The sequence below is a fragment of the Macaca mulatta genome, chromosome 5, assembly GCF_049350105.2.
Source record: "Macaca mulatta isolate MMU2019108-1 chromosome 5, T2T-MMU8v2.0, whole genome shotgun sequence".
NCBI classification, from domain to species: Eukaryota; Metazoa; Chordata; class Mammalia; order Primates; family Cercopithecidae; genus Macaca; species Macaca mulatta.
In genome coordinates this window covers 160,624,667-160,646,253 of record NC_133410.1, presented here as the reverse complement: position 1 = coordinate 160,646,253, position 21,587 = coordinate 160,624,667, and the positions used below count along the sequence as shown (strand labels likewise).

At 44.2% G+C, this 21,587-nt stretch overlaps 1 protein-coding gene across 2 annotated transcripts in view; it reads right to left on the bottom strand.

Annotated features, from left to right (window-relative positions):
• Positions 1-3,511: 3,511 nt before the first annotated feature.
• Positions 3,512-21,587, bottom strand: part of LOC144341011 (uncharacterized) — a 25,989-nt gene continuing 7,913 nt past the window's right edge. For both annotated transcript variants that reach the window (XR_013417577.1, XM_078002719.1), the window contains one exon: positions 3,512-4,770. Coding sequence is in view for 1 of the 2 variants with exons in the window: in XM_078002719.1 (XP_077858845.1) it covers positions 4,574-4,770 (197 nt within the window). In the remaining variant the exon portion in view is untranslated. The remainder of the gene's footprint in view (positions 4,771-21,587) is intronic.

Below are 21,587 nucleotides of genomic sequence, written 5' to 3'. Positions count from 1 at the left end.
CTGTAGCTAGAATTCTTTCTCTCCAGTGATCTGTTTTGGGCATTTGGCAGCTGCAGAGTTGACCTGCAAATAAATTCAACTACATTCACAGTTCCTAAAAATGACTGTGACCAGTTTACTCATATAGGTGAGAAGAAAATATTTTCAGAGAGAACAAAGGCACATAACAAAAAGCTGCATAAAATAAGGAGAAAAGGGTTGAGACTGTATAAATCCAACCCCAATTCTTGGCTATTACAAAGCTACAGTCAGTGGGTTAGGAAGGAAAATCTCAACACGCATCCTCCATGGGACCCTGCCAGCAGCCTGTGGGGCACGCCCCTGCCCTTCTCCAATGATTGTCCATTGCCATTGCTTGACAAGGAATATTTAAAAGCTCTAATGCTACCCCTGATCAACTGGGACTTTCGCTGCTGGAAAATAGGGTGACCATATTTCAACCAGAAAAAAAAAATGTTTTAAATAAAATTTCCTCTCCCTTTGATTGTTAACAGCAACAGGATCCCTAAAAAGACTTCAGGTCACTTAGTTTAGCATACTTGGAGAAAGCCTTGGGAAAGGGAGTGGTATCAATAATTGGGCTGCTTGTGAGGGTGAAGGTCTTGCTTACCCGGCTATGGGCTTCAATAATTCTTCTTTCTGAAAGGCCATTCAGCCTTATCTCCCTCTGCTCTGTGCCAGAAGCTATACTGGTCATTTTACCTGTGATAACCCATTTATTCTACCCAGCCATCTAGTGAGAGGCTTACCATTCTTTTCATCTTGCAGATTTAAGAATAAACAGGTTCAAAAATGCTAAAGTTCCTCACCCAAGGTCACACAGCTAGTACAGAATGGAGGCAAGACTTGAAGCCATAATCTTATCCAGTATTACAAAGCTAAGGTCTACTCACAGGCAAGAATTGTGTATACATCTAGAGAGAAACCCTTCTATCCACCATGACAAGGTAGCACTATAACAGACATTGGGGGGCACATGAGCTTCTCACTGAGGAGCCTCAGGGGTACTCTTCCAGGTGGAGCCCTGCCTTGGCTCTTCTGCAGGAGAAAGCAGATCCGTGACAGACACACGAGGTCCACTCTTCAGACCTTTCTGTGGAGCTGCAATATGTTTTGTTGCATGTTTCCCGAATTATTTGTAACGGGCAGCTGCGCTAAGTCAGAATCTCAGAGGTGTTTCTGGGATTCCAGACAGGGTGGGGGCTGCCACCCTGCTCTCTGGCTGGGAATAATACAACTTACAAATGTGGAGCATCTGGGGAATTTAGGAGCTAAAAAGAGAAGCTTCTGGAGGGAAGTGGCTAAGATTCTTGGGCCTTCATGGTGTCAGGGAACAGTTTCAAGGATGTTTTGCTTTTGCCATTGAGCTAATAATAAAGTAGCCATCTATTGACAGTTACTGTAGGCTCCAGGTACTGTGCAAAGGACCTTTGACGGGTATTAAATTCATACATTCCATCAGTTTCAGTAGCATTTAATCATGAGCCATTTAATCATGGCTCAACCATGCTGAGAGCTAGGGATCGGCACCCACGTTTTACAGATGAGGAAATGGAGACTCCAGGATAATAACGCCCAAGTTTTCATAGCTTTAAGGCCAAGTAAGGATTCAGACCCACGCTATTTGAAGCAAACTTCATGTTTTTAACAACAGTATGCTGCCTCTAATGAATTTATTAGGACGCTAATGAATATAGTAGACAGGCTTTTCTCCATGCTATACCCTACCCTCCAAATGTTTGGCCAATTAAAATAGTTCAGTTCACTTATAAGGGGAATGGGAAAACAGCATTTGGGCTTGTCCCAGTTACATGAATTAATTCTGTCTTGGGGTTCTGATGGCGGCATACACCAAAGAGCCCAGAATCCCATGATGAAATTATATCGTTAAAGCCCTTGGCAGCTTAGCTATTATTTTATGTAAAATACATGCATAGCTTCTGAGAATCCATTTCCACCAGCAAACAGAATGAATATATATGTATGTGTGTGTGTGTGTGTATATATATATATATGTATACACATTACTAATGACAGGATTCTCGGCTATCATGCCGTTATTTATGTGACATTATTGATAGGAATGTTGCTTGTTTGGAATCTGGAAGGTAAATAGAGTTTCAAATTTCAATCCTCTATCGTGGAAAATAATAACCTTGGTGCATGGCCATGCAAATTAAGGAACTCTGAAACCTCAAGCCTCCAATCACACCACTCCAGACACCAACATTCCAAACACGTCTCTCTCCCCAAAGAGAGCCGGGTTCATGCCACAGAATCTTTCCAGAGCCAGCATCAAAGGCTGTGTGAGGCTCAGTATTTGGGACCTCTCCTTGCAGCCGCAGTCCCAACGTGGGGTGGGGTCAGCGAGGGCAAATAGCTAAATAGTTTTCTCCAAAACGCCATAGTTGGAATTCCCTCTCCTGGCCCGGGCTCCTTGCGTACCCTCCCCGGCTGCCACACACTTCCTAGCGGCGCGGAGTCCTCTGGGCCCAGCGCCTGGCGGGCCTCACAGACCCACCTGCTGCGCACGGCGTTGCCTAGCCCAGGCATTAAAGAACTTTCCTGCCGCAGAGGACCGAGCCCGAGACACGCCCTGGCTATCTATAGAAAATCCCTTCGGGGGTTCTGCTGACAAGTCACTCGAGATCCCTCCTTGGGCCTCATTATGTCACAGGAACCCTGGCTGGAATGCGGAGGATTAAATTCCTAACCCCTCCCTGTCGGCCGGGCCCGGAGGGAGGGAAGGCAGGAGCTCAGCGCCCACCTGGGCTTTCAGGCGCCCCCTATTGAACTTTTCTGTCCCTCTGGCCCAGACGGCTGCAGCGGCTGCGTGCGGGAGTTCAAGCCTGCTAAAACCCCGGGGCTGCAGGCAGCAGGGAGGACCGAGGTCCCAAGGCCCTGTGCATTCTTACAGCATCACGGGGACACGGAAGGGAGAGTGAGAACACTGACTTGATCCTCAAGCCAGCTCTAAATCCAGCTCCCTACGTGGATTTGGGCAAGTCGCTAATCCCTCTGGGCCGTGGTTTCCTCTCCCAAAGAGCACCTGACACATAAAATCATGAACTTTACTGCTAGAGGAGGAAGCCAGGGAGCGGAAGCTACGGAGGCTGTTGAGTTCTCACCAGGTGCTGATGGATGGTGGTGGGGGGGATCACAGTTCCATGCTCCCTGAACGAGACAGTAAAGAGCAGAGAAACACTTCAGATGTGGACTAATTCTTTGTAAAAGGCCAGGTTACTTAAACCTAACTACCATCTGTGTCCTTCATCCCTAATAGGGGAGTGCTAATGCTACCTACCACATAGGTTTGTTGTGGCAAAAATGCATAAAGGACTTAATGACACATGAAAGGGTTAATGCACATAGGGGACTTCAAATGATGCCTGTAAGCCACCTATTATTTTATTATTATCGTTATTATTATTATACTACAAAAGAGTCACCTACTACCATTCTTATTATAAGGCGCCAAAGCTTTTGGAAACACAATGCTTTGAAAAGACCATTAATGTTGGTAGCATTTATTGCACGTTTATTACATGCCAGTCATTTTGCTGAGCATTTTTAGACATCTATTTTATTTCTAAAACAGCCCTGTGCAGTAAGCACTATCACTTCCATCTTTTAGCAGGTGAAGAGCCTGAGCTTTTCTTGACCTGCCCCAGGTCAAAGAGCTGTAAGTGACTGGGCCAGCCACGATCATGCCCCTTCCATCATGGGGTGCTGGTCCCAGCCGGATTCCACTCTTGCTCTTTGAACTTGCACGTGTCCTTGACCTCTCTGTGTCTCATGTGGAGATAAAGGGCAGGTATTATTTTCTTTATGCTATTGTCATGAAGAAAGTGCTGTGTAAACTGTGACGTTCCCCCCAGATATGGGAGGACTTTGATCATGACACAGGAAGACAAGTCAAAGGAGTGAATAGAAAGTCACAGTCCCGGGGAGCCTGTGTCTTCCTGGAATTGTCTTGCTCCTCGGAGAAGTAGAAGGAACTAACTACAGGGACATAGAACACATTTGATCTGAGCCAAGAGCCCAGGGAGGCTCTTGTAGACCTGAGGAGGCCACTTGTGCTCTGAAAAGTTGCAGGTTCAGAACCTGTCAGATCTCCTTGAGTCTTTCAATCACACACACACACACACACACACACACACACACACTGATGCTCTCAGTAATAATGCATCACTGGACTTCCACCTTAGCAGAGTAAGTGAAACATGTAAACAAATAATAAATTATGTCTGAGCCAATGGGGCGTAGAAGCAGTAACTATAAAATACTGCCCTGGGGGAGAAAGTGTACTGGGACTGTGATAGAACACCCCAAAGTCATTGCCAACAGCATTATTTCATGACCTAAGTAAGCTGGCAGGGTTGTTACTTCTTGAAAGGAGACTTTGTCTTTTTCCTTTTTCTTAAACATCTGATTTTTCTTCTCCTTTAAACAATGCAAATCTTTCCTTCTGAAGGGATCTTGGAAAGCAGATTCCTTCCATTGCTTTAAAGGGAATTGGAGTTGGACAGAGTGAAGGCATTCTGGTGGCGGGGCTGTAAGCAGTGCTGATTTGTCAAGGTGGGCTGTCACACATCATTTCTCTGCAGGCTTGGAGATGCAGCGCAGACCTTGGTTCCTGGATGGAAGAGACGCTTCTCATGGTCAGGCCTCCCTGGGCCTCAGGTTGAGAGGTGATGCTGCATAGGGGACAAGAGCAAAGGTCCCCAAAGTGGGGTATCACACCTAAGGGCACCACCTCCAAACAACCCACTGGAAGAAAGAAGAGGAAGGAAGGGGAGGGGAGAGGAAGGAAAGGTGAGGAGGAAAGGAAGGAAGGAAAGGAAGAAGGAAGAAGGGAAGGAAGAAGAAAAGAAGGATTAAAACTCTTCATATTTATTCTAATATCATCATTACAAAACCACTTTTTTGTTAAAAGTTTAAATATATATAAAAGTAGAATCATATAATGAACCTCCCAGGTACCCATGTTCCCACCATTCAACTTCAAAAATTACCAACTCCAGGCCCAGTCTTATTTCCTGTATTAACCCACCTACTTGTCCTCCCTGCTCCTTTGTTATCTAAGACAGCAAACACTACCTCATTACACCTGTAAATATTTCAATATATGGATCTAAAAACATGTCCTCTCTTTTTAAAACTTGAACCACAATATCATTATACTCCCAACACATCAATGATTAGCCCACAATATAACTGAATATCCAATCAGTGCTCATATTTCCTTGGTTTTCCTAAAATTTTTTTTTTCAGTTTGAGTTGGGACCCAAACAAAGTCCACACATTGTGATACATAAATATGCCCCTCAGGTCTCCTTTAATCTATTACTCCCTCTCTCAATCTCTCATTCTTTATTTTTGCAATTTTTTGTTGTTGTTGTTGAAAAACTTGGGTTGCTTTTCTTGGTTAATCTACAAGCTAGATTCCGCTGATTATGTTCCCATGGTATCATTTATCATGTGCCTCCATCCCCTGTATTTTCTGTAAATAGGAAATCAAGAGGCTCCATCTGGTTTATATTAAATCTTTCTGACAAGAACATTTTGCAACTGGTGTTATGGACATCTGTTGGGGGAACGTAATGTCTGCTTGTCTCTCTTTTTGTGATAGCAATCATTATCAAATCTCTTGTTCACTAGCAGTTACAAAGTGTGGTGTCCTATGGTATCCTCATTCTATCTATGTGTCTTCACTTATTAGTTGGAATTCTTCTTTAAGAGAATCTTCTTATCGTCTATTTGCTAATCCAGGGACACAATTCTTATAGGAAAGGCAGAACAAATTCTTCTTTTTCTTTACCAGTTTTCAAAGTAATTAGTTGGTCATCTAGTATTCTCTAAAAGTGATCACCAAGGTATCTTTTTAGTATTATAATAAACATAAATTTGAAAAAAATACACACACACACACACACACACACACACAAAATGTGGTTTAATCAATTGCAGTTGCTCAAAATGTCCCATGTTTGGCCAATGGAAAGCTTTTCAGGTTGGTTCCCACATCCTTTTGACAGGACCCAATAATAATTGATAGCTTCCTGGCTTTCTGGTATGACAAAATGCTCCAGGCACACTTCCCAGACTAAAAATTAGACACTTCTCCCAAGACCTGATTTCTTTTAGTGAGAGACCACAATCTATACTTAGGGTATTATCCTTTAATTTCTATTTTTTGTAGTTTATGTTTTATAATGCACATAATATATCAATAATATGGTAAATATATTATAATTAAGTTATAAATGACAAACAAACACATATATTTTCTGAAAGGGATGCCAAATACGGAAAATTTAGAGGCTACTTATTTAGTGCGTAGGGATTGGAAACATGCTAGAATTATGATCCTGGGCCCTCTTTCTTTCTAGCTGTTTGGTCTTGGTCAAGTTCTTTTTTTTCTGTCTGACTTTCAGTTTCTTCACGTATACAATTAACATAGTAATAGCTACTTCATGGAATGTTGTGATGACAAGATAAGATAGATGGATGATTGATAGCTATATGTAACTAGATAAATAGATGACAGATAGATATATACATAGATACATAGATATATACACAGATAGACACAAAGATACATACACATCCCAGCTTCACTCAGCAAATGGGAGTGACTCGTAGTGTATCAACAATGTTGACAGAGCCCTTCTCATACAGAAAGCTCTGGGTCTGCCCTCGAGGAGCTTGCAAACCAGAGGAATATAGAAGCATCATGCACAGAAAACACAGGTAGCCTCTGTCTTTCCAAGGTCCTAATGAGCAATATGCCAGGCCAGTCTTTTGAAATTCAGAGGAGAGTGCTCTCTGGAACCTCGAGAGCTCTGGAAGTCTTTGGGAGGATGATGGGGCTTTAGCTTGCCCTGAAATCTGACCTGGGGAGGTAGGAGTGGGATAGGGCTTGCAGGGAGGGGATTCTAGGGTGGGGAGATGACCAGATCCTGAAAAAAGAGGAGGCAACAAAGTAGCAGTAAAAGGAGAAGCTACTGCAGAAAACAGTCCCAGGAAAGGAAAGAAGGATTGTTCCGCAGTGCCCAGCCCTCCACAGAGGCAAACAGAGGAGGACAGAGAACAAGGTCCCTGTTGATTTTAAGGGGACCAATTTTGTCACCGTAGTAAAGATAAGATGGACTGCAGCTGGTGGGTGGGGGCGGTAGGGAAGTGAAAGGGCTCTTGGTGGTTGGTTTGTTGAAGAGCAAAGCAGCCAAGGCACTGGAAACCTGCAGTGTGACCCAAAAACACACAGGCTACCCGAGGAGGTGGCAGGCATCTCTCCACCAGGAGGGAGACGCTGGAGGAAAATAGAGACTTTTAAAATGGTTTTGATGACCCAAACCCCAGGAACTGTGAAGACTAGGTTGGCAGCAACGAAGCAAACACTGGGAATAAATGAAACAGTGCTTGCCTCTAAAAACCCTGAGGAGACCCTGGCTCCTGTTTTGAGCTGGGCTGTGTCAGGAGCTCACATGTTCAAAAGCTGATTACGTGCTAGGCACTGTGTTGAGCATTTAAAATACATTCTCCTGTTTAGTCCTCACAGTCAGCCTTGAAGGTAGAGGAAGTGCTCCCATGTAACAGATGAGGACACTGAGGCTATGAGAAGTCTAGCAATTTCTTTTTTTTTTTTTTTTTTTTTTTGAGACGGAGTCTCGCTGTGTCTCCCAGGCTGGAGTGCAGTGGCGTGATCTCGGCTCACTGCAAGCTCCGCCTCCCGGGTTCACGCCATTCTCCCACCTCAGCCTCCCAAGTAGCTGGGACTACAGGCGCCCGCCACCACACCCGGCTAGTTTTTTGTATTTTTAGTAGAGACGGGGTTTCACCATGTTAGCCAGGATAGTCTCGATCTCCTGACCTCGTGATCCACCCGCCTCGGCCTCCCAAAGTGCTGGGATTACAGGCTTGAGCCACCGTGCCCGGCCGTTGCAATTTCTTTAAAGTTAAACACAAACTGGAGGTAAGATTCAAACTCAGGTCTTCCCCTAAAACCCATGCTCTTTCTACTACTACTGACTGCCCTTTACAGAGAGAATGGGATTCACTCATTTAGCACATACTCTTCAGTCACTCATGGTGCGAGCTGCTGTTTACCACACCTTTGGGATATGCCAGGCATGTTTTATGATTTTTCACATGTGCTAACTCATGTAATCCTCACATGCCTTATGAAAAGCTCTTCTATTAATATTATTCTCATTTTGGAAATGGAAGCACAGAGAGGTTAAATAACCTACCTAAGGTCACACAGAATAAACAGTGCAAGGATTCAAATCTAGGCAGCCCGGATCCAGAGCCCACATACCTAACCTTAATACTCATGCTGGGCCGGGTGCGGTGGCTCAATGCCTGTAATCCCATCAATTTGGGAGGCCGAGGCGGGCAGATCACTTGAGGCCAGGGATTTGAAACCAGCCTGGCCAACATGGAGAAACCTTATCTCTACTAAAAATTCAAAAATTAGCCAGTTGTGGTGGTGGACACCTGTAATCCCAGCTACTCGGGAGGCTAAGGCAAAAGAATCGCTTGAGCCCTGGAGGAGGCAGAGGCTGCAGCTGCAGTGAGCCGAGATCACACCACTGCACTCCAGCCTGGGCAACAGAACGAGACTCTGTCTGAAAAAAAAAAAAAAAGCCGAAAACACGAAAGAAACAAAAACTCACGCTGTATTCTGCATCCCAGTGGATGCCCTTGTGTGCCGGGCTTCTTCTCCATCCTAATGTGTCCTTTCTAATGTGCCCACTGGAGAGGCTCTCTGGATGGGAAGGCTGGCTCCACTGAAATTTTCTGGGAACAGAAGGCCAGAGGTGGTGGGTGGGAAGCTTTTGTGGCTGTCAGTTCTATGCTAATGACATCTGCTTCTTGGCAGGGGCACCTCTGATCCTAAGGTGAGATTAGTTCAGTCCCTTTCAGCATCTGGTTTTGGGATCTGAGAAGTCTGAATGTTAGAGGTAACAGTGCATGGACCAGGGAGGCGACTCAGCCAACTACTCTGATGTCCAAATAATTTTTTTAAATTAAAAACTGCTCTTGGGAGGTTATAGGGCGAGCACAAGCAGGTGGTACTAAGAGTGAGAAAAATCTTCTCTGTCCCTTGGGGAATGACTAAGAGCAATGCCTGTCCTACTGGGATTTGCAGTTCAATTCATCTTCCTTAAATGATCACATAGGAAAATGATCAGAGCAGCAAAGCGACATTAGAAATATGAAATGGATAAATAAAACTTTGGGTGAGCACACCGGCTGCTGAACCCATTTGAAAAATGGAGATCTGAGAAGCACACAGACTGAACTGTGAGAGGCCTTTGGAAGGAAGGTGTCGGAACAAATGTCAAATGTTTATCCGGACTAAAAGATAAACTGACGTGCACAAACCCTCAGGCCTTTGCAGGTTTCCTTCTTCATGGGCAGGGCTGTAGTTTCCATAGGTCATTTCCCTGCAGTGGTTATAGCTGCTTTTAGCATAAGCCAAGAATCGCTGCATGTTGGAGATGGAAGGGGCCTTTGGGGTCACACTGTATAATCTGACCACCTCACTTTGCAAATGAGGATCTCAAGAGATAAAGTGACGTGAGAGATGAAATGACGGGGCCTGGTATTCCACGTGCATTTTCTTGGAGGATGTTTATAAAAATCAAACCAGTCATCAGATTGGAATGTAGGCTACGTAGCAGCAGCCACTAACATCAGCAAACTCGACGACGTTCCAGATACTCGTGAGCTTTCTACGTACATGATCTCATGTAGTGTTCACAATGACCTGACGAGATTGGAACTCATATAGCCCGCATTTTCCTAGATGAGGACATCTAGGCCTGGAGAGATTTAGTGGCCTAACCAAGGTCACACTGCTAGGAAACGAGAGAGCCATGTCTCAACCCAGCCCTGGCACCACATCCCATGGAAACCCTGCTCTACTGCCTTCTAACAAGACAAGAGTAGGAAAATGGTCAAAGGAACCCTTTGACCCAAAGTGTCCCTTGTGGAAATATTATTCTACAATTAAAAATCATTATAAAATCCATGTAGGAACATGGTAAATGTTTATTACTTAGTGTTTAGTGAAAATACAATACTCGATGTAAAAATATTCAGAAGAAAAATGAAAGTAGAACACTTAAACACTAACAGTTGCTGAGTAGTGTGGAAAGCTTTTTTTTCTTCTGCTTTTTCCCTTTTTGAGTTTCCTATAATGTGGCATAGGTCTTTTGTAATGAACAAATAAATGTAATCATTTTTCTTTAAAAAAGTATCACTGTGCTCACAAAATCGATAAGAAAAAGACTAAAATGAATAGTAATATATTTTCCTTTCCTTGGCAATAAAAACTAATAAGTAATTGATTTGCAGCAAGAGATAGAAGATCATTTTACAAAGTCCATACATAACACAAGTCCCTTTTCACATTCCATCAGATGCAATAGAAACTAAAATTCCAAGAATTTAAGTTTTGAAGCTACCCTATTTTTATGGCTTGCGTAGCCTAGTCTATTAATAAAAGGAGATAACCTTGCTATGTTTACCAGCATAGTGACTAATCATTCTTTCCTTCTGTCTGTAGCTGAGTTCCAGCCAACACTGAGACTCATGGACACATTGGGTTGGAAGGTTGCTTACTGTTCACCTTCCACACACTCAGGCACAGAGAGGTGAAGTCACTTGCTCAACGTCTTGTGAGTCTAAATATTTAAACGCTGAAAATAAACTCTCAGCTCCTCAAGGGCAAGACCCTTTCTTTATGGTGCCAATCCCAGCATCCAGGGCAGAATGCTTCCTTTACTAGATGAGTTAAAACCTTAGTGAGGGGCCGGGATGAAAAGTCCAGTTCAATACACAGAGGGGATGGAAGAAGTGGCTCACAGCCACTAAGCACTTCCTAAGTGTCAAGCACTATGCTGAATGCCTTACAGGAGTCACCTACAGGGGCTATTCACTAATTTGCTGTTGTTCATTAATAGTGAGCATTGCATGCTCATTGCATTCACTAAATAATCCCATGGTAGTGGTAATCTTATGGTAATATCATTTCTGTGCTGAGAAAAATGTGCCGACCCAAGCCCCTTGCCCAAAGCCATAGAGCTAACTGGTGACGGGGCCAAGATTTTAACCTAAACTTCAGAGCCAGTCCTTTTAGCCCGACTGGGACTCACAGCACCAGCTCAAGCCCTTAGGCAGGTTTTCATTCCCAAAGAGTTCAGAAACTTGCCTGAAGGAAGAAGGGGAACTAGACTGAGTGCCAAATGTCTGTAGGCCGAAACATGACCAACATGTTTGTTGCTATTCAGTAAACCTTAAAATGGCCACCTCATAAAAGTAACCAATCCGTGCCTCTTCCCCTCTTCTCCATACCCAAGCTTGCCTCTGAGTAAAATAAGTTGTATCAGCCTGTGGTCAACTTGCCCTTAGTTACTTAGGGTGGGCACTCATTTTTAATAGAAATTGTGTTCAAAGGTAAACATGCTAACTCAGCATTCATTCAACGTACATATCTCAAGTTTCAGGCCTGTGCCAAGCATGAGGTGAGGATGTGGTTACAAAGTTCTTTTTTAATATAGCATCTGACCTCAAGGTTTTTTTGTTTTTTGTTTTTTTTTAAACGGAGTCTCACTCTGTTGTCTAGGCTGGAGTGCAGTGGCACAATCTCAGTCTACTGCAAACTCCACCTCCCAAGTTCAAGCAATTCTCCTGCCTCAGCCTCCCAAGTAGCTGGGATTACAGGCATCCACCACCACACCCGGCTAATTTTTGTGTTTTTAGTAGAGACAGGGTTTTACCATGTTGGTCAGGCTGGTCTCGAACTCCTGACCTCAGGTGATGCACCTGCCTTGGCCTCCCAAAGTGCTGAGATTACAGGCGTGAGCCACCGTGCCTGGCTGACCTCAAGAATTTTTAAATCCACCAGCTTTCACAGTGAGCCAGATGGATTCAAAGGAGGCCAATAAGTGATGCCTTTGCTGCTGTTCATTAATAGTGAGCATTGCATGCTCATATGTTTGCCAGAGGAATTATGTAAATATTTGTATATTCTAGTACCCATTAAGGCGGGCCTGAACTCCCTGCACTGAAAAGGTTGAGTTCTGTTTCCTCTGTTAAAATTAAGTGGCCCTGGCTGAATTCAGGGTATACTGTCTTAACCACTCAATGTGCAGAGCCAGTAAAAGTGGCATCAAAGGAAAGAAAGAGAAAGGAACAAGCAGACATAAGGTAACCGAGAAAGACACATTTGGGAAACAAATGGATCAAGAACAGGCTTTGGAGCCAGTCAGGTCTGAGTCAGAATCTTGGCTCCACCAGTCCCTGGCTATGTGACCTTGGTACATCCTGTAGTTATTTTCAGATTCCGTTTCAAATCACTAAAATGATATATTAATGCCTCGCTTGCAGGATTATTCGATTTGTGATAAAATAGATCAAAGGTCTAGCACAGTGCCTGGCATCTTGCAACACCAGTGTGTGGTAATTGTCACTTTTATTTAAAATCACTGAGGATTTCCACTAACACTTGGCATGTCTCAGTTGTAAATTAAGTAGAGGACCTCCCGAAGCGAGGAAACATGATTTCTTAAAGTGAAATCAGCAATCAGCTCAGCTGTATTTATGAAGTATCTTTTGGTAGATATCACTGGTGTGGGGGGTGCGTGGTGGGAAAGCAGGAAGTACTATGCAGCTTATTGTTTTTCAACAATGGTGAGAAAATAAAAATGCAAATTAAAATGAAAACAGAACTAAAAAAGCTTATTTTCAAAACACTAGGCTAGGCCTCTGTGGAAAAATAAAATGAAATCGCCGATTTGGTTTGGCTCCAAAGGCAAACTATAAATGAACACACGTATCCAGTCGTCACCCAGGGTTGATCATCTAAGGATGCACTAGAGTAAGGTGTAGTTAACGTAACGCAAGCTGCTGTAACAGGCAAACCCCAAAGTCCAAAAGGCTTAACACAGTAAATGTTCCCTTCCTGTTGCATAAAGTCTAACAAACTGAGCATGGGAGGGACGGGAAGGACCTCTCTGCTCCATGTAGTCACACAGGCCCCAAAATGACCAAGTCTCTGCCATCTACAACAAGCGGCTTCCGATGCTGCCCGGCATTCACATCCAGTCTACAGCTGGGGAAGCAAGACAGAATTGAATGTGGTGAGTTTTCATGGGTCAGGACTGGAGAGCACACATATTACTTCTGCCTCCACATTTCTTGGCTGAAATTGAATCACACCTAACTGCAAAGAGGGCTGGGAAAACAATCTCTTTGCATGCTCAGGAGGAAATGGAAATGGGTGTTTGGAACAACAATTGATCTGCTGTGCAGGGCACTTGCAAACTCCAGGAGCACTCCCCGCAGTGTCTGGGGAACCTAAGACCTGCTCTTCCTTGCCTTCGTTCTTAAAACTAATCTCAAGTATCTAGTCCCCCAGGCTCATGGTGCTCAGGCATATTTCACACAGCACAGTAATGAAATAGAGGACAATAAAGTGTTGGGGAAAAAAGATAACAAGGACTCTAAAAGGGAAACAATATCAAATAAAATTTACCCTAAGAGGCAAAAATAGACATTCACCTTTTCTGCTCATGGAAGACTCTGAAAATGAAGGCCCTGTAGAAGAAATTGAGTCGGCACTCACAGCACTGCATTGGCAGATTTTGTCGTGTTTTGACAGAGCTAAATTTAAGCCAGACCTTGCTTCTTTTGCAAAACAAGAGTGTTTGATTGATTGTTTTGGTGTTATGATTCCTGAGTGTTGTGACTCGAGCCTACATTGCCAAACAATACCATTTATAATGATCTTATCTTGTTCTAGGAGATCTTAGTTCTTAGAGTTTATGGACCTCAGAGGTATGGCCTCCTTCATCACCATCTCTGGACCAAGCATGCACTATTTTCATTGGTCTATCATTGGGCCACTGCTTCTACTGGGCCCCATGTGACTCAGTCCAAAAGAGGCTGAGGCCTCGGTGTCCTGTCTCACCTTCCACACCCTTCTACTTTCCTGCAAAAAGTGCTTTGAGACTTATGTCATCTAAGCTTCCAATTTTTTTCATAACCACCCACAATAAGAAATGCATTTTACATTTTGACCCAGTATGCACACACACATACACACACACACACAATTAAAACAAAGGTTTCTCAAAACATTCTTTTTGTTAAGAATGATGCATTGGGCCGGGCGTTGTGGCTCATGCCTGTAATCCAAGCACTTTGGGAGGCTGAGGTGGGCAGATCACAAGGTCAGGAGTTCGAGACCAGCTTGGCCAAAATGGTGACACCCCATCCCTACTAAAAATACAAAAATTAGCCAATTAGTCAGGCGTGGTGGTGCACTCCTATAGTCCCAGCTACTTGGGAGGCTGAGGCAGAAGAATTGCTTGAACCCAGGAGGCAGAGGTTGCAGTGAGCTGAGTTCATGCCACTGCATCCCAGCCTGGGCGACAGAGCGGGACTCCATCACACACACAAAAAAGATACATTGATAATTTCTATTTTGTTCTATTTCCTTCCACTAAAAAATAAAAGAATGCTGCTTGGGACCCGTTAATTTGTTTGATTGTTGGGCCAACCCCCTTCAGTTGGTTGCCATGGCTGTGGTTTATCCTGTGGTCTAGCCTACTCTTTTTTTTTTTTTTTTTTTTTGAGACAGAGTCTCACTCTGTCACCCAGGTTGGAGTGCAGTGGCACAATATCAGCTCACTGCAACCTCTGCCTCCTGGGTTCAAGCAATTCTCGTGTCTCAGCCTCCTGAGTAGCTGAGATTACAGGTGCATTCCACCACACCCTGCTAATTTTTGTATTTTTAGTAGAAACAGGGTTTTACCATATTGGTCAGTCTGGTTTTGAACTCCTGACCTCAGCTGATTCACCCACCTCAGCCTCCCAAAGTGCTGACATTACAGGTGTGAGCCACCATGCCCAGCCATGTCACAAGGCTACCTTAAGGGAATTATTTCTTCTCTTCTTGAAGCCAGTGAACATCACCTCTGCTCCACTTTACCCATCTACTCCTAAAATCACACCCTTGGCTTTTCTCTGCTTCATCTTTCAAATTCATAAGTCCCATATTTCACTTGGACCTCAGCCTCCTTTTCTCCTAGCTGTCCATCCACCCTCTTTCACCACCTTGCCTGTACTTCAGGCTTATCAGGAACTTCAGACCTCTACTCTTCCATTGCTCCCCTTATCAAAATCTTCCTGGTTTTGCTTTCCCATTAGTCTACACAGGCCCCATGATCACAGCCTCCTGATCTGCCCACCAGTTTACCACTTGGCATGAGATATTTTGGTTCTGTCCTCCGGTTAACTGAGCCTGCAGCTTGGCCATCAGCCCAATGGGTCGGCTCAGAAAGTGTACACATTCGTGTCTGGACCAGGCTTATCGTTTGGGGATGACATCTACCCTGATTCACCACTAGTCACTTATTCCTTAGCCCACATCCAATCCACTACCTTATAGACTGTGACAAGTACGCATACTTTTTTAGTCCTTGTTTTACCCTCTCTGCAGCCTTTGAAACCACTGACCTCCTTCAAAACCTCTCTCCCTTTACTTTGATGCCTACCTCTCCTTCTTTCTCTCTCACCACTCCTTTTCAAGCTTCTTCATAAATTCCTCCTCTTTTCTCTACCCCTTAACTGCTGGTGTCCTGGAATTTCTCCTCTTCTCATCACACTCTGCAACATTCCTGGTCAACCCCATCCACACCCATGATTTCCACTACCACCTCTATGATGATGATTCTCATAAATGTACCCTAAGTCCTCATCGCTTTGTGGGGTTCTTATCTATTGCCTGCTGTACAACCCCCCACATCCTGGATGTCTCATATACCCTTTCAAACTCAAATGCCCCAAACTGAAGTGAATCTTTCTCCCTACTTAGTGCTTTCCCATGCTTCCTCATTGCATTTAAAAGAAAATCAATAATTATTGCTATGGTCTTCAAGGCTCTGGGGTTAAAGTGATCTAGCCTCTAGCTCCCATCTCTGCCTCATCATTTAGATTCCTCATGACTCACTCTGCACAAGCCAAGCTGGCGTCCTTTCTATTCTTCCAGTAAGTCAAGGATGCTCTTTTCACAGGGCTTTGGCCCGGTTATTCTCTCTGCCTGAAATGCTATTGCCCCAGATCTGACAGCCACAAACCTCTCTCCTTCACTTCACTTAGGTTTCTGCAGACATATCAGCTGCTCACAGAAGCTTCTCTGATCAGCCTATCTAAAATACTACCCCCATCACTGTCACTCTCCATCCCCTTACCCTGCTTTATTTCTCTTCAAAGCAATTATCACCACCCTCCATGAACGTGTTCTTTGTCTGCTTACCATTCCTGGAATATGTTTCTTTATTTAGCTGAATCCTTGGCACCTAGAACAGTTCTTGAAACAGAGTGAGGGCTCAATAAATAATTGAATGAATAAATAATTTATCTCCTCCCCCTCTCCTACCCCACCCTCAAACTCTGCTTTCTCCAGGGTTCTAGGTAAAAGATACATGGTTTTCCCAGTCATAGCCCAAGCCAGAAGCCTGGCCTTTGGTCTCGTCTCCTCCCTCTCTCCTCACACATCATCTGTCACACTCCCAGTGTGACATGGCCTTAGTTCAGTGTCATGGATCCCCCTGAATTTTGATGAAAGCTATGTATTCACTTTTCAGGAAAACACACACAAATACATTTTCACACAAGAATTTCTAGATTTTCCAAAGCCCAGTGAGGACCCTGTGATGGTTAATATTGAGTGTCAACTTGATTGGATTGAAGGATGCAAAGTATTGTTTCTGGGTGTGTCTGTGAAAGTGTTGCCAAAGGAAATTAATATTGGAGTCAGTGGACTACGAGAGGCAGACTGACCCTCAATCTGGGTGGGCACCATCTAATCAGTTGCCAGCACAGCTAGGGTAAAAGCAGACAGAGGAATGTGGAAGGACTACACTGGCCTAATGTGGGAGGACCAAATTGATCTGAGTGTTTCAGCCTTCCTCTTTCTCCCATGCTGGGTGCTTCCTGCCCTGGAACATCAGACTCCAAGTTCTTGAGCTTTTGGACTCTTGGACTTAACCCCAGTGGTTTGCCAGGGGCCCTTGGATCTCCCACCACAGACTGAAGGCTGCACTGTCGACTTCACTACTTTTGGGGTTTGGGGACTGGCTTCCTTGCTTCTCAACTTGCAGACAGCCTATTGTGGGACTTCACCCGTGATCATGTGAGTCAATACTCCTTAATAAACTCCCTTCATAGATACATCGGTCCTGTTGGTTCTGTCCTTCTAGAGAACCCTGACTAACACAGACCCCCTTGTCTGAGTGCTTCTGTGTCCAAGGATAAAAATCTCTGGCTCAAGCTTCATTATGTCTCATGTGGATACCTTTAACAGGTATCCCTGCCACTCACCCCACCCCTCTTTTGATCTGTTCTCCACAGGAGCTGTCCAAGTAATATTTTAACAGAGCAGGTTTGTTCATGATCTTTCGCGTGTCCTCTGTAACACCTGTCAGTGGTTCTCCATCACCTTAAGAATAAATGCCTGAATCCTCTGTGTGGTAGGACGGTGCTGCTATTCCCCCAGCCTCAGCGCCTTTGCACTCGTATCCACACTTGGCTGAAGTCATTCTGAAAGATCTCTGTGCCTTTGAACATGGTGGTCCTTTGCCCTTTCTGAGTCCTCACCTACCATCTGCTTGGCTACCTGCCACTCATCTATCCCCAGACAGCTCAAGGGTTATCATGTAAGTACTCCCTGATCTCCTGGGGCTTAAGGGCCTCTCCTCAGATCCCATCGTATTGTGATCATCATCTTGTCTAGTTCCTTTGCCAGGAGGTGTATCACTGAGGCTGTCTTGTTAATATCTGTGGCACATAGTAGGTGCTCAGTAAAGGTATGTTGAGTGACTGAATGGAATAATCAGATGAAAGGATGGAAAGGTGATGCAGCACATCTCGGATTCATATAAATGGGGCAGGTGTAGCCAACAAGGCTTCCAAAACAGGAAAATCCATATTTACAGGGGAGATAAACCGGACAGTTCTTCCATTTACAAAAAGGATTCACCACAAGGGACCTGTAAATAGCGGGTGCTTTAACTGTTCTGTGTAAGTGTTTGTTTACTGATCATTAATCATTTCATAAAGAGGCCAACGGCTAAAGTGTGGCCAATCAGAGCCTTTAGAACAGAATTACCAGGCTTTTAAAGCTACTTTGCAAGTTAACAGGAAGAAGAATTTGATGTTAAACTATTCAATTAACACATAATTTTTCAGGAACAAGCCAGAGAGAAAAAGAGGGAGGGAAGACAGAAAAGAAAGAAAAGGAGAACAGAAGCAACAGTTTTGAGAAGTCCAACTACATGATCCAGGACCTGCCTGTAAGCACGGACATCTCCACTCTGGTGAGAGAGCAGGGGTCCACGTGAGTAGAGACTTGTAATTAGGCCCTTACAGTGCTCAGTGAAGACAAAGCTCTTGATTGATAAAGAAGACAGGGATACAAAAAGATCTCGTTTTGGCCATCATTGTGCACGTAACAACTTGGACGGATTTACTCTGGCACAAATGAAACTTTAGTTCATTCATCTCTTCACCAAGTATCAATTTATCACCTGGGACACTTCAGGCCCTACGCTAGGCACCAAAGATGAAATGCTGACCAAGGCCAGGGCAATCTCTTGCTTGCAAGAATCTTGTCTTTTAGAAGCAGGAAGCAATCAATCAATCATCACAAAAACAATTGCTGTGGAGAAAGTGGTGGTAATGGAGCAAGAAGGTGCTGTGACAGTGTGGGCAGGGACACCAGGAGCTGCTGTAGAAAGGGAAGGCAGGCGGGGCCTCTCTGAAAGAGTATCGTCTGAGCTAAGCCTCATGGGTGAGAATAAGCCAGGCGCAGAAAGACCTGGAAAAGGGACCATTAACATCTAAAGCTCTGTGGTGGAAAAGATCTAAGCATATTCTAGAAACAAAAAGGAAGCCCCAGTGGCTGGAGTTCAATGGAGAGGCAAGAGTTGAATGAGGTTCGGGGCCAGACTTTGAAGGGCTTTATAAAACCTGTAAGGAGAGGGGAACTATTCTAAATGCAAGGGGAGGCCGCTGAAGGAATTTTGTCAGGAGATGATAAGATAGATTTACTCATGAATAATTATTCTGGTGGCCGTATGGAGAACAGGGTACAGGGGAAGAGAAAAGGAACTAGAGCATCAGTTGGGTGGCTATTACAGAAGTCCAAGCAGCAGAGCATGGTAACTTGGACCAGGACGGTGGTAGTGAGGGCAGAGAGATGGACAGATTCCAGACCTAGAACTGACGTGGGGTGCAGAACTGTTGTGAATGGTGACAGGAGAGCTCTCTCTAAGGTCCTGGCCTGCTCAGACATTCTGAGACTGTTACCTACGCACCATGGCTATCAGAGTGGAGCTCTCTGTTGAGAAGATCTGCTTGGCCTCAAAGCTGGGCAGAACTATGCTTGGGCTGTTTTGTGGTCATCACAGCCCATAATTTTGGGGTGATAATTCTTGTAAACCAATCACTTGGGAAACCCAGAAGAAATCCATTCTGTATGTTCTAAAAGTTCCTGATGTCAGGGCTGGCTCCACTGCATCCTCCCTCCTACCCTTGGCCGTAGGCACTCCCGTGGGATCCCCTGTTTCAGGAATGGCATCACTGGTCCAGCCAGAAAATGACAAATCACCTTTGACAACTCAGCTACAAACTGACCAAAGTCAGGCTGGTGGTTCACAATTACGATCTATTTGGTAACTAATGGGGTCTTCCAATTGTTAGAGGAAGGGAAGGGCTACAGGTCTGCTCCTAACAACCTCATAATCAAAGCAAGCCTCAGATCAGATTCTGCCTCACAGACATTTACTAGCAAACAAGTACAAAAAGGGTCACACAAGCAGATCTGTGAGCTCAGTGGAATCCCAGCTCCCTATCATGTAGGCACGCAAATGCACCTCACACAAAAGGTTCACCTTGCAGGCAATGGGACCATATTCCACTGCAGGATTCAGTTAATCTAGGCCAATGTTCTCCACTAGAACAGATTCTGTCCCCCTGGATTTTGCCCTCCAGACAATCTCTGGGATATTTTTGTTTTCACAACCCAGGGAAGTGCTACTCCTATCTAGTGAGTAGAGGCAGGGGGTGCTGCTAAAGGTACTATGGTGCATTCAGTCTGTCCCCAGGGACTATATGCTCTTCTTCCTAAACAGGTATAGAATCAGTCTCTCTCCTCCTCTCCCTTCTACTGTCCTAGTCTGGAGCTTCAGCACTTGAGACAAAGCCGTCTTCCCACCAGCCTTCCAGCCACCTGGTGTCCTCCAATCCCCAACCCTGCCGTCAGACTCATCTTCCCAAATCAGGAGTGGTGCAGAGTTTTTCTAAATTCTCCAGTGGCTTCTCAATGCACACAAAATGTAAATCTCTGCTTCCTCTCCCACCTCCTGCCCTTGGGCATTTTGTTTCAGCCTCTTGCAGTTGCTTTAATACACCAAGTACTCCTAAAGGTCTGTAGCTTTGCACCTGCTGTTCCTCCTGCCCGTGTCTCATACTATCTCCCACCCTCCTCGGTCTCCAGCTCTTGAGCCTCAATTCAAATACTGCATCATCCTTTGGCTCCACTGAACTGACTTTGCAGCTCCTGATCAACCTTGCTCTGCTCTGGACACACCTCCATTGAAGCAGATGTCACAGTTGTCTTGTTGTATTGCAACCATTTGTTTGCATGTTTGCCTTCCTCCTGGACTCTAACGCTTTTACAATGGGATTTGTGTCTACCTCACTGAGCCCAGCCTACTCTGCTTCACAGCAAGCAGCAGTTAAACATTTGTTCAATGAATGGTCACTTTCTATGCCCTGGGTTGTCTATTTTTGACTTGTTTGTTTTGTTTAGCTTTTTTTCCCCCCCAAAAGATTTTAAATATTTAGAATTTTCAGAGGGTATGAAGTGATACAAAGGAGATAGTTATGGCTATGGTTTTCCAATCTCAGTGTGCCTAAAAATCATCTTGGGGACTTATTTCAAACACAGATCCCCAGGCCCCAAATGCCCAGGTAATTTTGAAGAAAATTAATTCATTTTAAAAAACTGAGATATATTTCATGTCATAAAATTCACGTTTTTAAGTGTATGATCCAGTGGTTTTTAGTATATTCACAAAGTTATGCAACCATCACCACTATCTGATTCCAGAACATTTTTATCACTCTAAGAAGAAACTCATGTTCATTAACAGTCACTTCCCATTGCTCCTTCCCCTAAGTCCTTGGAAACTACTAAACTGCTTTCTGGTCTCCATGCATGTGTCTATTCTGAATATTTCCTAATAATGGAATCATATAATATATGGTCTTTTGTGACTTGCTTCTTTCACCGAGCATAATGTTGTCAAGGTTTATCCATACTGTACCATGGATCAGTGCATCATTCTTTTTTATGACTGCATAATACTTCATTGTATGGATCTATACTGCATTTTATTTATCCATTCATCAGGTGACAGACATTTAGATTGTTTCCACTTTTTGGATATTATAAATAATGCTAATATGAACATTTTGAGTTAGTTTTTGTATGGACTTGTGTTTCCAGT